The sequence below is a fragment of the Molothrus ater genome, chromosome 4 (assembly GCF_012460135.2).
Source record: "Molothrus ater isolate BHLD 08-10-18 breed brown headed cowbird chromosome 4, BPBGC_Mater_1.1, whole genome shotgun sequence".
Taxonomy (NCBI): domain Eukaryota; kingdom Metazoa; phylum Chordata; class Aves; order Passeriformes; family Icteridae; genus Molothrus; species Molothrus ater.
This window is the reverse complement of record NC_050481.2, coordinates 41,581,452-41,596,082: the sequence shown is the minus strand read 5'-3', so window position 1 is coordinate 41,596,082 and position 14,631 is coordinate 41,581,452. Positions and strand designations below refer to the sequence as shown.

At 34.8% G+C, this 14,631-nt stretch overlaps 1 protein-coding gene across 1 annotated transcript in view; it reads left to right on the top strand.

Moving 5' to 3' along the window:
- The window catches only part of MTNR1A (melatonin receptor 1A), a 50,500-nt gene extending 36,281 nt beyond the window's left edge, over positions 1-14,219 (top strand). Inside the window, exon 2 of the mRNA XM_036382956.1 lies at positions 13,231-14,219. Coding sequence (XP_036238849.1) covers positions 13,231-14,099 — 869 coding nt within the window. The 3' untranslated portion in view covers positions 14,100-14,219. The remainder of the gene's footprint in view (positions 1-13,230) is intronic.
- Positions 14,220-14,631: the final 412 nt, after the last annotated feature.

The following is a 14,631-nucleotide window of genomic DNA, read 5'->3' as shown; positions in this document are numbered from 1 at the left end:
TTCCAGATACTGGAATTTATGAACAAAAAAATCCACTTGGACTTTCCTAAAATGTGAAATCAAGTCTATCAGGAAGTGACTATAATGCCAAGAAATTCTACTGTTGCCTATCAATGGTTTCAGCTGACACACACAATTTCAATAAAAGATTTAGGAGATTTTTTTACCTGTTACCAAAATAATTAACTTCTGATTCATGAATTGACCAGTTTTACACAACACAAATGAAAGCTGTTGTTCAGATCTTTAGGGAAAGCTTTTCTGCTATTAGTTTAAAAAATACATTAATGTGTAAAAGCAGACATTTTTGTGTTCATTCATGGAAAAGGCTGAAGTGGTTCTCTGAGGAGCTCAAGCTGTCTTTTAAAAGTTTTGAAGTAATATTTTCTCCTACAAAGCTGAATGCCAATCTTTCTGAAACTAAAGTAAGAAAATCTAGGCAGTTTTAGATGAGGTGTGAAAGACACTTTCCCCCACCCCCACCCTTTTTTAGCATTGTCACCTGTAGAACATTTTACAAAGACATTGTTTTAAAAATGAGATGGTTATTCCCTAATAGAACAAAGTAAAGAAATATGAAGCTACAGTTCAGTGCTGTTTGAAGCTAAAGCTTCCTTACCATCCATTCTTCTTGACAATAAACTTTGAGTCAGGTTTTGTAACATCTTTGACATACACTAATTGTACAGAACTTCTACTCTTTTGGCATCCTTTCAGCATCGAAATAATTTTTATTAATATTCATTGAGATAGTTATCCCACATTTCTTTGGGTTTCTTATTTTTAGTTTCATAAGTAGTTGTGTTGACTTCTGGTTTGCTAAATTTTGTTAAATAATGAATTATGTTGGCACACAGAAAGCTTGTGCCTAAAAAAAGATGAAGAACTGAGCAGTAAGGTTCAGAGGGAGAACTGGAAATGTTTTTACTGAATATTTAAAAGGATACTATCTTTAGCTGTCTATATATAGCTTTTCAGCTTGCTTAAAAGCTTTTTTTTTTTCTGTAAGATTCTTGCTAACATTTAAACAAAGATAGAAAGGCGTATAAGAGAAAAAAATAGGCATTATAAAAGGAAAGGAGCTCCACAGCTAAGATATTATATACATAACATTATGAGATTAAGTTTATAATGGTGGTATAATTTTCCAGATTTGTTTTATTTTCACACAGTGAAAGGGTTCACATTTTTACACTGGAAGTATTGAACTTAATTTTACAAATTGTGTTTGGTTTCTCAAAATGCTCAGTTAGGGTATTTCTGAGTCATAACAAAAATCAATGGGTACAAATAATTCGGATGAGATATCATAGCACAGCTTTTAAATGCACCCACACTGAAATTACTGTAATACAAAATCCAATACTTTTGACAGCAAGTGTAGGTTTCAGCAGTTTTGTATTATTGTGCTGGACAGTCTTGTGCAACATATTAAGTAACACTGAGTGTTAAGTTCTGAAGACATATGTAGGTACTGCAAGTCAACACCATTTAATATATTTCTTTCATATTAGCTAGTGCCATAGACTCTTAGTTTTTTGACTGCATTCACTGATAAACAAGCAGTTTGGTCTTAAGCAATTAAAAAAAAAATACTTCCTTAGAAATTCTACACCACTCTTTATGAAAGTAAAACCCAGAGAAAAGACAAATTACTAAAACAAGATGGAGGGGAATAACAAAGCAATAATGCAACGACCCACTTATTTGCTCACTTACACTGCTTCAACTTGTCAGGAGAGTTAGCTGAATCATTATTTTAGCCTTTTTTTTTCTTTTCTGAAGCCTACTTCTAAGGATTCAATGGTTTGGCAAATTCATCTGTATGCTGAATTAGATGTCTCTCTGTAAGGGAGCTCTCAATAAAGAACTTCATTTAATGCTGTTGAGATAAAAGGCACAAATCCAAACCCCATTTTATTTCTAATAAGCATTAAATGTAAGAGTCTTGTATTTTCTAATTAAATAATCAAGAGGATATTGAAAAAATTTTGACTTCTATATCAATAGTAACTAAAGAGAAGAAAAATCTCAAGTTGACCTCACTTATGTAAGGCACAGTGTGGAAATACCTGAAATCTTCTATGATGTCAAAGGGTAATCATACCTTGCTCTTTGTCTAACAAGTTTTCTCTTGTTATTAATAATTATAAATTATTACTGCTTGAAAATTTTATTCTGTTCTGTATGAAAACTCCCATTATAAGGGAAAAAAACCCAAAACCAACAACAAAGAAACAGGCAATAAATGAGGTCTCCTTATTATGTCTTCCAGAGATCTGGTCAACCCAGAGCCATATTCTGTGAAAGTTTCATCATTTAGACCAATAGCAAAAAATAGATTATTCAGTTACACTTTAAGTGGAGATATGTTAATTATCCACAAGTATAATAGTGCATCCAGTTGCAGAATAACTGGGTGATGTACATGAGCATCAGTACTTCTCAAATAATTGTATACTGTAAAGGTACTGGCATGAATTTAGGATAGCTTAGTCTTTTTGCCTGCAGTGAAGTCACAGTGTCTAATTTAGGCCATCTAGAAGAAATACTGAAAAAAATTTCATATCTCTGTCTGAAGAATTACAGGAAAAATACTTAAGACTACTTTTAAAGTTCTGTAAAATCTATAGTCAGGTTGTTCCTGTTGTTTTGTCTATTCTGTCAGTTGCTTTTGTAATGAAGAAACTAAATTGTACAAAGATAAGAATACCAGGGAGCCTTAGAAGAAATGAAAATAATTTATGGTCCTTCAAATGTCACAAGTGTTAAGCTTTATCTTAAATTCTTTATAGACTGTTGCTACTAGCAATGAGGATGACATAAGAAAACTTAGGATTCTTTTCCTTCATAACTATTTTAGTTCTATGAGAGACTAGAAGTTAGATATTTAGATAAAAGAAAAAAAAACAAACACAAGGGGATATAGGTGCAGATAAAGTGTATGTTTCCTGCAAGATTTTTGATACAAATTAAAATACAGATTTTACTTAAGATAGTGCAACATCTTCATTCTTTCTCCTCTGATACAAGATTGCAATTGTACATTTCTTCAGCAATGTACTTTAAAGTACACATCCAGTATAAGCAAACAAACATTGCTTTCGAGTCAATTATACTGTGCAGGAGCTAAAAGATTATGATTAATGAATCAGGGCAATAATAAATAAACTACCTTCTTCCTTAATTTCTTATAGATTTCTTATATTAATATTTAATATTTATTCTTCCTAGTTCTTCCTTAATAAATTAATTTCTTATAAATCTACTGTATATCTAAATCCGTTTTTTTGGATAATACAAGGGGCAAAAATATTCCCCTCTAAGTTTTTGACTGATTTAAATTTCCAGGGCTATCATTTCATTGCTGGCTGCAACAATCCAGAGTATCTGCTCTAAGAAAGTTGTCTGCTTTGTTTTGTCATATTTTTAATTTGCCTGAAACTCAGTGTAGCCAGTTTAAGATCTAATTTGTATTTCTTGCCTCATTTTTACCCCATTGTGGATGGTGCAGAACCCTGCAGCTGGTGTGAGTTCCCACCAAATTACAAAAGAATGTGTTAAGTAAAGGTTTCTCCTGGCAGTTTGTGGACATATAAAAACAACAGAAAAACTAGTATAGTATGGGTGTCTAGTGTTGGGCTGGAAGAGTGTCTTTTGGTCACTTTGCTGGAGCAAATTTCTCAAGGTTTTAAACTCTTTTTACAGAAGAAAAGAACTGCACATCTTGGGGTCTTTACTCTCTTTTAACCCAGAGTTGTTTTCCCATACCCTGTTTCCTTGATTTGTTTGTCCATCATAAAGAGGAAAAGACAAACAGTAGAGATGATGGAAATTAAGATCCTTCACCTTGCTGCCATGCTTATGGAAATTACACTTATTTGCCTTTTTTCAGTTTCCAGTAGTAATACATTTCTGATGGTATAGAACAGCAAGAATTCTTGCTACCATCTGTTACCTTCATTAAAAAACCCCACTAATATTGCAATTAAAATAGCACTTATTCTGGTGAATTCCCCATGATACTTGATACCATTTCACTTGCTTCACTCTGCTGTGGGACCATTCAACTTGACTTTTGCTGCAGCAAGTAGAGAAAATGAAGAACTGAAAGGAAGGGAGGAAGAATTGAAGTCAGCTGGGTCTGTGATACACTCTAAAAATCATCAAACTGATAATCATCTGTGTTTCTTTCTAAGAAACTTGGGACAACAAAGAGAAAATGAAAAGAGGGGGAAATGTGGATGAAAAAGCCTTCTGTCAGAAACAAAAATTTTGCGTTGTAAGTCAGTGAGGAGAGAAAAAACATGGTGATGGAAAAAATATGAAAAGGAGGAAAAGGAAGAATAGAGAAATAGAGAATGGATAGAGGAGGAGAGAGTAACCACACATGTGTAACTCTATAGAAGTGACTTTTTCTATAATGCTATTTTCGACTTTCTTGGCAGGTGTCTTACCACTGCTGATTTTAAGAAAAAGAACTGGAAAAACTATTTTATAAACTCATTTTACTAGCTCTGCTGTCTACTGTCTACATTAGCTGAATGATCAGCTATACAGTTATTAGTCATAACTAAAAGAAAATGGATTATTTTATCCTCTTGAGAATTTTTAAACTTCTTTTTCATCCCATGAAAATTTCTGGACAAATTCAACCACAAAATCCTGTTACATAAAAGTGTGACTTTCAAAGAGAATCAGGAAAGTGATTTTGTGTTTGCAATGTTTTATGCAGTATAGAAGCCTTTCCTGTCAGGCTCTCCTGTCAGTTATGTGGTTGCAACTTCACTCCCCTGTTTTCACCAACTTGTTTTCTCAAAATACATATTAGAATTTGGAAGGGAATAGGCTGCATCTTCACATTATCTAGTCCTGACAGATTTGTGAGATTTTGTAAAGACACAAAACATAATTATATTTCATAAGCATCCATCTCTGCCTGTTCCTATGTTCAAACTACATATTAGTTTTATTTATCTGAGCTCTGATATTACTGTGAACAGTATATTTTTTGTCTTTCCATATATTTCCAGTCTCTAGTGCAAATAGAGTTGAAGGGGGCAGAAGTACTCTCACATTGACTCCACTGTGATGCGGTTCAGTTGCGTGATCCTCTGACATCAGCAGTATTGTTATTCTAATCGGTTTCATACAGCTTGCTGAACCTCAGTGTTCTGTGACATCTAGGCAATACCTTGTTGGAGAACAGGCTGTCCACAGGACTTTTTTCCTCCCAAATGAATCATAGAAATTAGAGATAGGAAAGATCAAGTCAGAAGTGGTGATATAATTCCCTTCTGTAAAAGTGGATAAGTTATTCAGGCAAATCTATTTGATCTCTGAAATATGGCCATCATGATAGAAGAAGCTGATGTTCAAGGGGGATAGATGTTCTGACCTTGAAAACATGCCCACCCAGTGAACTGTAGAAAGAACAGGCAAGGCAGATATCAGAGCCAAAACCAGGGTCACAGAACTTGAGACATTCACCTGTATGTCTGCCTGCCCTGGTTTCTAACTTTCATCTGTAAGACAGCAGGACTTGTTGATTCACATCAGTGTCATTACAAGCCTTCTTGATATTTTCTGTTAGGTCTTGGCTGGGTGAAAATGGTCCCTTTTATCTTTTATTTCTATGTTTTAAAAGTATAAAACTCTATGACAGTGCCAGTTTAATACAATCTTGTTACCAAGGTAAATAGATAGCTGTGATAAAATTTTAGAAATTTCTGTAAAAGAATAGAAATCTTGTTCAATTTGCTGCTCCTTCTAAAGCAAAATATCTTGGACATGAACCCATTATGTAGAATCTCAAAGCAAATTATTTCATGCCACTGCATAATCTAACAGAAAAATGAGCATATCCTGAGGTGCGCTGTAGCTCGGAGAGCTATCTAAAGTGCTTTTTAAAATGGAATTTCTTAAAAGCTGTTAAAAAAGACCCAGAACCTGACCACTTTTAGATTTAAGTTCAGTTTCACAAGAGATCTTCAGTCAATGCCAACTCCATTTTAGTCCTGTGTTATGTACCTAAATAGGTAATGGTTGTCTAGGCCTTTTCTTTAGTGCTGCTTTCCTCAGGTGCTTTATATTTCATGTCAGGTAAATTCATCCAGTAGATAGTGCTGCCTTCTTGGTACACCCAGAAATACCTCAGTCTTATCAGTTCTGAGGTATTCAATACCCCATGCACCTCCTAAACCTGCCACATTGTCCAAACTAAGTATGCCTCTCATGTGAGAGGTCCAATATAAGAGATATTTTCAAAGCAGCCCTGGCCTGTCATACAAAACTGCCAGAGGCAAGGAACTTCCACAAGTCTGTAGCGCTCATCCAGCATATGGATTCAATTCCCTTCTGTGCCTAAGAGTAAGCTCACATCACTTTCCTCTCATGACTGAACCACCAAAAATAGCAACAACAAGTATTTTTAGACTGAGAAGGAGAGCAGGAGCTTTCTCACTCACATGTGTACCATGGGACTGCAGACAAAGATGGTAGGTGATAAGACCACTAGAAAACAGAAAACTCTATGTTGTTTGGCATATCTGTAAAAACAGTCATCTCATCTGCATACTCTTTGGCTACAGTCAACTTGGACCTGATACACAGCCATTCCTTTGGTCTGAATACTACATAATTTGTCACTGCCATTTTCTGCCAATTACACTTTCATGCGTCTGATTTTCTTGGCCAGAAGATGGCATAGGCATTTCAAATTTAATTGTTGCTGCAGCCTCGCTGGAAGGTTCTGTGTGATAATTAATCTAAATACAGTATAGCATTTTCTTTTCTGAATGCATCAGTAATCTTTCATTTATGCTGTGCTGATTATGTAAATTTTTCTTCAACTTTCAGTACAGTGAAACAAAACATTACAATATGGATTATTCTGATAGCTCGTTAACAAATCTATTCTTCAATATTTCTCTAATATACTGTTATGTAGTTCTTCAGCTGTCCAGACCTGTAAGACTCAGCACCCTGGGTTTCTATAAACTGGAGTTAAACATTGAGGTTACTTAGGTCATTTCAGTATCTGAACTTACCTGACACTAAGTATGTCTACTTTAGTAAGAATATAAATTAGGTTAAACCTCAAATATTTAATACTCTCCCCAGTGCTAACAAGTTACCTGCCCATCATCTTTACTTCTATAGGCAGTGGCAATGTCTTTAATTATCCTGTTGGTTTCATTAGCATCCCAATGAGATGACAGGTCTGAAATTTCCTTCTGTGAGGTGACAGAAGTGCACATTGGAATGAGGTTTGATGAAAATGACAAAGTAATACAAGGTCTTTTCTCAGCTTAAAAGGAAAGAGAGGTTTTCTTACATATGCTTAAGGCTACAAGGTTGACTATGGGCTTTAAATCTTTCCCATTTCCCTGCATCACCACCTGCAGCATCAGGGTTAACTTGCGAATGAGAAGAAAAACCCACAGGCCCATCACGCTATTCAAATTTAATGTGCACGTGGACTTCTTGATTCAGGACAGGTTTATAAATAGTGCCTTTAGTTTAAAAATAGGCTTTTCAGATCTAGGGGAGTTGATATTATGATCTGTAAAGTGAATGAAGCTCCCAGGAGTAACTAGAGCTTATGTAATATTTATTCCTACATTTTTGCTCAGCTGTTTTGTGCCATTTTGATGCTGAGCTGCAAGGACTGTTGGTTTCTTAGACATTTCAAATCTTTCTTCAGTGAAGCTAGGACTGCACACTTGCTTGTCTAGGTAACCTTACTTGACTTTGGGATTTTTCCTAAGAAACCGTGGTCATTGTCCCCACTCACAACTATTTTAATTTACCAATTTATGTTGTGCATGATCTCTGTGAAAAACCAAACTGTGCTGCTAGGTGCAACAAATTTCCAGTATTAATTTAGTGCTAGAAAGATTATGAACTGATCTTTTTCTTGAAACATTCTGACTGGTTGTTCTCATAGGTAGAGGAAACACTGAGTAGACCTAAGATCTGTTTCTGGATACATGTACAAGAAAATGTTATTATATTTGTATTAAGTACTCACAAAAGCAGCCTTCACTCCTTGATTTTGTAGCTGTTTATGATGTTTTGTAAGTGAAATATTGGTGCTAATGGAATAACATTCAGGGTAAAAAATGTTCATGGAATATGAAACAATTCTAGCTTTAATATTTGTCATTGGGACACAATTTGTGCATGGAAATACCCTTAAATAAGCACAGGCCTGACAAAATACCTCTCTAAGGAAGAAGTTCATCTCTCTGATGCTGTACCCAGTTATGAGATATCACATTTAAAGTTTCTGATGCTGCAGGCATTCACTGGTGAGCATCTATCATAGTCTTGTTTTCAGCTAGGAGCACAAGCTCTCAAATTAACATCCTGAGCAAAGGCTAGAATAATCAGAAAAATTTCATTATGCCAAAAAAATCTGTAAGCTATCCTAGAGGAAAATTGATAGGAGTATTAGAATTATCAGAAACCAGTGCTTAAAAATGTAAATAATTTTTTGTGCCATTAGTTGTGTAAAAAATATGTACATAACAAACTTGTATGATATTTGTATTATATAATACTTGTATGATATTTAAATACTTTTTAATACCTACAAAACATGGTCCAAATTTATAGGAAAGCATCCCTTTCATTAAAGCTAGTTATGAAACAATTGGAAATGACTGGCAATAGCTTACAAGTGGTGAAAAGACAGTAAATAAGAATGACATGAATCTGGTCCTTAGAAACTAAGTTTGATCTTCTAAAAATTAACAATGTTCAACCAATTACACTATCTTCTTTCTTTATAGATGTACTTAGCAGGTAAACATCAGAGGTCTGAGACAGTGGCCACTGGAAAAAAATCCTTTTATGTGACCTCAATGACTGCTGCACATACTGTACAATCTTACCTTAAAGATAAAGCAACTCCAGTTGACATAAAGACTAAAACCCTCACCTAAAATTGGTCCAGCCTGATGAAGCAATATGGGAAATGTGATGGTATGTGTTTCAAAATGCAACTACAGGATGAAAACATGAGGGTTTGTGGAAAGCATTTGTTGTAAGAAGCCAAAGCATTATTTATCCAGGAAAAGCTTTGAAGAAGGTGAATAGAATAGTCACTTGGCAACCAGTATTAAAAGGTATAGAAATAACTTGTGAAAAAAGAAAATGTAGCCATACTGATGTTGCCAGAAATATGAGATCTTTTCTGAAATTCAGTCAGATTTTCTGAGTACCAAATATTCTAGCTGGAATCCCCCTAATGCTTTAAAATACTGTTGTTTTTTCCATACATAAGATATTTCCCTTTTTTTACAGTAGGTTATTTTCCCCAGACTAAATATTTTAGAAGAGTACTTCACAGCCCTAACACTTGAGGAAAGAGCTCTGTAGACAACATCACCCTCAGTTCTCCTAAAACTGCCAGAAGTCATTTCTGACCTGCTGGCAAAGCCCTCTATTCTAATTCCAGGGCAGGCATTCAGCACCACCCAATCTATGTAACTTTAATTTTTTTCCATTAATATCCTGTACATATTTAAGTTGCTAGAAATTTCTGGAAGCTTTCTAATTATCATTCAGGACATACTTAACACTAAATCTGGGGATTAACAACCCACAGAGTAATTTGTATGTGTTCTGCAAATACAAGTTGCTACTGATACAATGACATCATGTAGTTCTTATAGAGGTTCTTATATTCACTTTGATATCTTGGCAATCCCATAAGCATTTTTTCTTATAAACTGTCAGGGTCACAATTTTTACACTCAGTTAATGTTGTATTGTGCTCTTGGAAAAGTCAAATTGCCTAGGAAAACACTTGTTTGTTTTCTGTTGCATTAATGCAGCTTTATATTCAGCAGGTAGATCTGATGTTGCTATGTGTTTGCTGAGCAGAAAGGCTTCTTTTTCAGTAAGAGTGAAGAAAATATTTAGTGGAACATTGCTTTAGACAGCATCGAAAAACATAACCTGCTCAAGCTGGTTACCAGTAGATTATCTTTCTTCCTACATGCATCCACTGCACAACATTTGCTTAAATTTATTAAAGCTTATTTGGCTTATGTCAAAGTCAAGAAATTCAACCTCTGCCTTCTCAGTTCAGCCCACTGGTGTTAATGCATAATAATATATTCTTTATGTACACAAATAACATTTTTTCACAGTTACGCGATCTTACTCTCTAAAGAGAATGAATATTTTTTCTTCAAGGAAGAGTTATTCAAGATTTTGATTTTGTGACCTTTTTGAAGGGTTCATTACAGAGCTTCAGGCTTCATTTGTAGCATTCTATTCAAACCTAACTCTGAAGATAAAAATTAGCCCTTTCGTATATACATTTTTAGGATGCTCACCTCTAAAATACCAATTGTGCTAAAAACATAAGAGTTTATTTCACAATATGGTATTATAACATGGGAATTTTATAAATTAGCAATATTTTCCAGTGATTGTAGTACCTAAAGCTAGGATCATGTTTTTAAATTGTTTATTATATAACATATGAAAGCTCAACTTCATTTCAGATCCAACTTCAGGGTCTGAAATAATGAACCCCAAAATATTCAACAATCATACTAATGCCAATTTTTTTTACTTAAACTTTCTGTCTTAGCAAAAAAATTTCCATGCTCATAACAAAAACTTATCTGAACTCAAGTTTTAAAAGAACCCTTCCTGAAAGGCAAATTAAAAGTCCTGTCTGCAAACAGGTACCTGGTTTCCAAGCAGTTTCCACCCCCAACACTTTACTCATTCAGCTGACATGCTAACCATGAGCTGGCAGCTTGTGGCTTGATTTACAAACTCATGATTTCTTTTTTTTTTCTTTAAGATAGACTACTAGGACATCCTCCTATCCTCATGCTGGCCTCCAATTTTCACATGAAACAGCTTGTGTTTCTAAGATTTTCAGTTTGTCATTCTACAGCAGCCAGCTGAAAAAAACCTGGAACAACCATGGTGCATGAGTTTATGGAAGCCTGAAATTTGGCTGATTCAGAGACAGAGTGCCTACTCTTCCTAAACTCGTTTTTTTCCAAAGCTAAAATCATTCAGAGAAATGTATACCATCTGTCACCTTTCAATACAGCACTTTTTAAAGGGAAAAAAACCCTTTTAAATTTGTCCTTATCATTTGGCTAAAGTGGGTAAATAATGGCAATGTTAGCAATAATAATGGTGAGCAGCAGCAGAAGTTTTAGTGGATGGCAGAGAAAAATGTTTAGGATGGGCAGTCTCCAGCTAAGCAGGAAATTAATAAGAAAATATAAATAGAATTCTTTCAAATAGTACATTTTAAGAAGTATCTGGGGTTTATATGTTACCATTTCGTCAATATTCTGGACAGGGGGGAAAAAACCTGGCAGCAGCAGCTTTTCATTTACTTTCCACCTCTTGATTCATCAGATAAACAAAGAGCTCTCAGTTCCATACAGTCTCTTGTTCTTGTATCAGTTGCCACTACGTCAAAGATAAATTCTGAAAGCAGTGCTTTTTTTCCTGTGTCATCTTCTGCTTAAAGAAGCTCTGATGTTTGTGCTGAAATGATCTGGAATTCTGCCAAAGGCTTCAGGATAAGCATATTTCAGTCTGGCAGTGAATCCACAGTCAAAGACAAAACAGCTACAGACACCATCACAAGAAAGTTATTTATAAATCCAGATACTAAATCAAGAAAAACTAGTGCAGCAGTCTTTTAATGGAGGCCATTTGTTCCAGGTGCCATTAGTATAAATATCAAATGTGGTACTTTGTGCATGTATCAAAATTTAAACACAATAGCATAGGCAGCATCCAGAGAAAGAGAATTTCTGTTTTTCTCTGGCAGTATTTGCAGATTGAACATTTCTAACTGCACAGTTAAAGCCTGACATTGGTAAGAGACTATGCATTTGAAGATATTTGAAATAATATATTTAAAAAGTAGTTTTGAGAATTTTAGCAGCTAAAACACCCTATTGGTCCATAGATACTTTTGCCTTTCCCACTAACCTGCTATTATCTGTTTATATTTTATATGCTCAGAATAAATGCATAGAACAATTCACCAAGCCCATCTTGGATTAGCACTGAAATTGTATATCATCTGAAACTAATAATATATTTTATTACAGGTTGTAATAGAAGCTCGTATTTCATCTTCCATGAATAATCTCAGAACTACAAAGTAGAATATCAAATGTCTATGTATATATGTATTTATTTACCTAAAAACACCCATGTGAAGATAAAATTGAAAGCTTTCTGTACTTATGGACATGAATAACTAGGCCTTTACATGTAACAGTTATTTTAAAGAAATGAATAAAAGTGACATCAGTGTTTCTTGTGAGCCTCTTCTTAGAAATTAGAATAGTTGGGAGGTATTCAGATGGGTTATCATTGAAGAAACTAAAAAAAGAAAATATAATCTCTTCTCAAAACATGAATTCAAAACCTGATGGATTCTATTGTCTTTGAAGAATATGATCCCCCTTTGTTTAAAAATTATTCAGCAGAATGTTCCATTTCTTAATTTTCCAGTTTGGAGGCAGAGAAAAATGGGGCATCAGCACTGTCTGGGAACTGTCTAGGCCACTCCACAGCATCTCTTTTTTTACTGAAGAGCATGTCTTTAGGAAAGACAACTTAGTCTGTGTTCAACAAAACTCTTAGAAGTTAGGGTTATTTAAGTACTTGCCAGCTGATTCAAAGAGAATAATGTAAAAGTCATACTAAAGTCATGGAAGCTTGAAATATAAATGGGAGAAAAGAGATTTTAATTTCAGGACTGGACAAGTTAAGGGCTAGTTAATGTAATGAAAGGAAGTTAAATAAAGAAGGTAAATTTGAGTTTGGAAATTTATTAGAAATATTATTTTTGCTGATTTTTCAAGAAAGACTATTTAAAACCAAAGCAAGCCTTAAAGTTATGAATATTTTGATTTCATATGAATTCTAAGTCTGTGTGATTGAAAGAATCCAAAGAAATGGCATGATAAAAATAATAGGTCATGGTAGATAACCTTAAAGACAGTTTACTTTCAAAATGTTCTTCTTTAAGTTAAGCTACATTTTTAAACTAAAAATGAGTCTCTTATTTTTGATATATGACAACGAATTTTGAGCCGGGAAGTAGAAACTAATTACATTTAAAGTGTTCCACTGAGGCTGCTCATTAATATAACGAGAGCAGAAATGACAGAAGGGAGCAAAAGAAAAACTAATACTTGCCTTTTTATATTTATTTTACAGGAAATGTGTTTGTTGTAAGCCTGGCAGTTGCAGACTTGATAGTAGCTATCTACCCTTATCCACTGGTCCTCACATCTGTGTTTCACAACGGATGGAAACTGGGATACCTACACTGCCAGATTAGTGGCTTCTTGATGGGCCTAAGTGTCATTGGATCAATCTTCAATATTACAGGCATCGCTATCAATCGGTACTGCTATATCTGCCACAGCCTCAAATATGACAAGCTGTACAGCGACAGGAATTCACTGTGCTATATTGTCCTCATTTGGGTCCTAACATTTGTTGCTATTGTGCCCAACCTGTTTGTGGGATCGCTGCAGTATGACCCCAGGATTTACTCCTGTACATTTGCACAGTCTGTGAGCTCAGCATATACTATAGCAGTTGTGTTTTTCCACTTCCTGCTCCCCATAGCCGTGGTTACTTTCTGTTACTTGCGAATATGGATCCTCGTTATCCAGGTAAGGCGAAGGGTTAAACCGGATAACAACCCGAGGCTGAAACCACATGACTTCAGAAACTTTGTAACCATGTTTGTGGTGTTTGTACTGTTTGCAGTCTGCTGGGCTCCTTTGAACTTTATAGGCATTGCAGTGGCTGTCAACCCAAAAACTGTAATCCCTAGGATTCCAGAGTGGTTGTTTGTGTCTAGTTATTACATGGCATATTTCAACAGCTGCCTTAATGCTATAGTATATGGACTCCTGAACCAGAACTTCAGAAGAGAATACAAGAGAATTATTGTCACTTTTTGTACAGCAAAAGTTTTTTTCCAGGATAGTTCTAATGATGCAGGAGACAGAATGAGAAGCAAACCTTCTCCACTGATTACAAACAACAATCAAGTGAAGGTGGACTCTGTGTGAAAATGGGAATCTTACTATTATCACTCAACAGCATCCAAAAAAAAAGTGTCCATTTTATTAGACCTCCTGTTAAATGTTATAGTGAAATATACCTTCTACACTGAAAGCACTTTGATCAAATCCTTCTCATGATGTTTGGAAGCTTGTTACAGAGCCTTGACATACAGATCACATTATACAATGGTTTATCCATTGTATAATGACGTAGTGATATCCTTGAGGAAATAAAAAGTTATGAATGACTACTTTTTTTTCTTAGATGGAGATAAGCACCTAGAAAGAGATTGAATCAGAAGTATCCATATTGCCTGCTTCAGTAAAACCATAAAACTATTCCTCTCACTTTCCACATGCTCTTTCTGTCCATGTTACAGTCCTGATTCTAAAATCTCTGAAAACTTCTTTAAAAAAAAAGAAATCAGACCTTTATGAAATGTATTACGAGATGTGAAGTCAAAAATCAAGGTAACTGAAAATTCATTAGGATTTTTAAAAAGTACCTCTATCTATATTTCATTGCTACTAACATGGA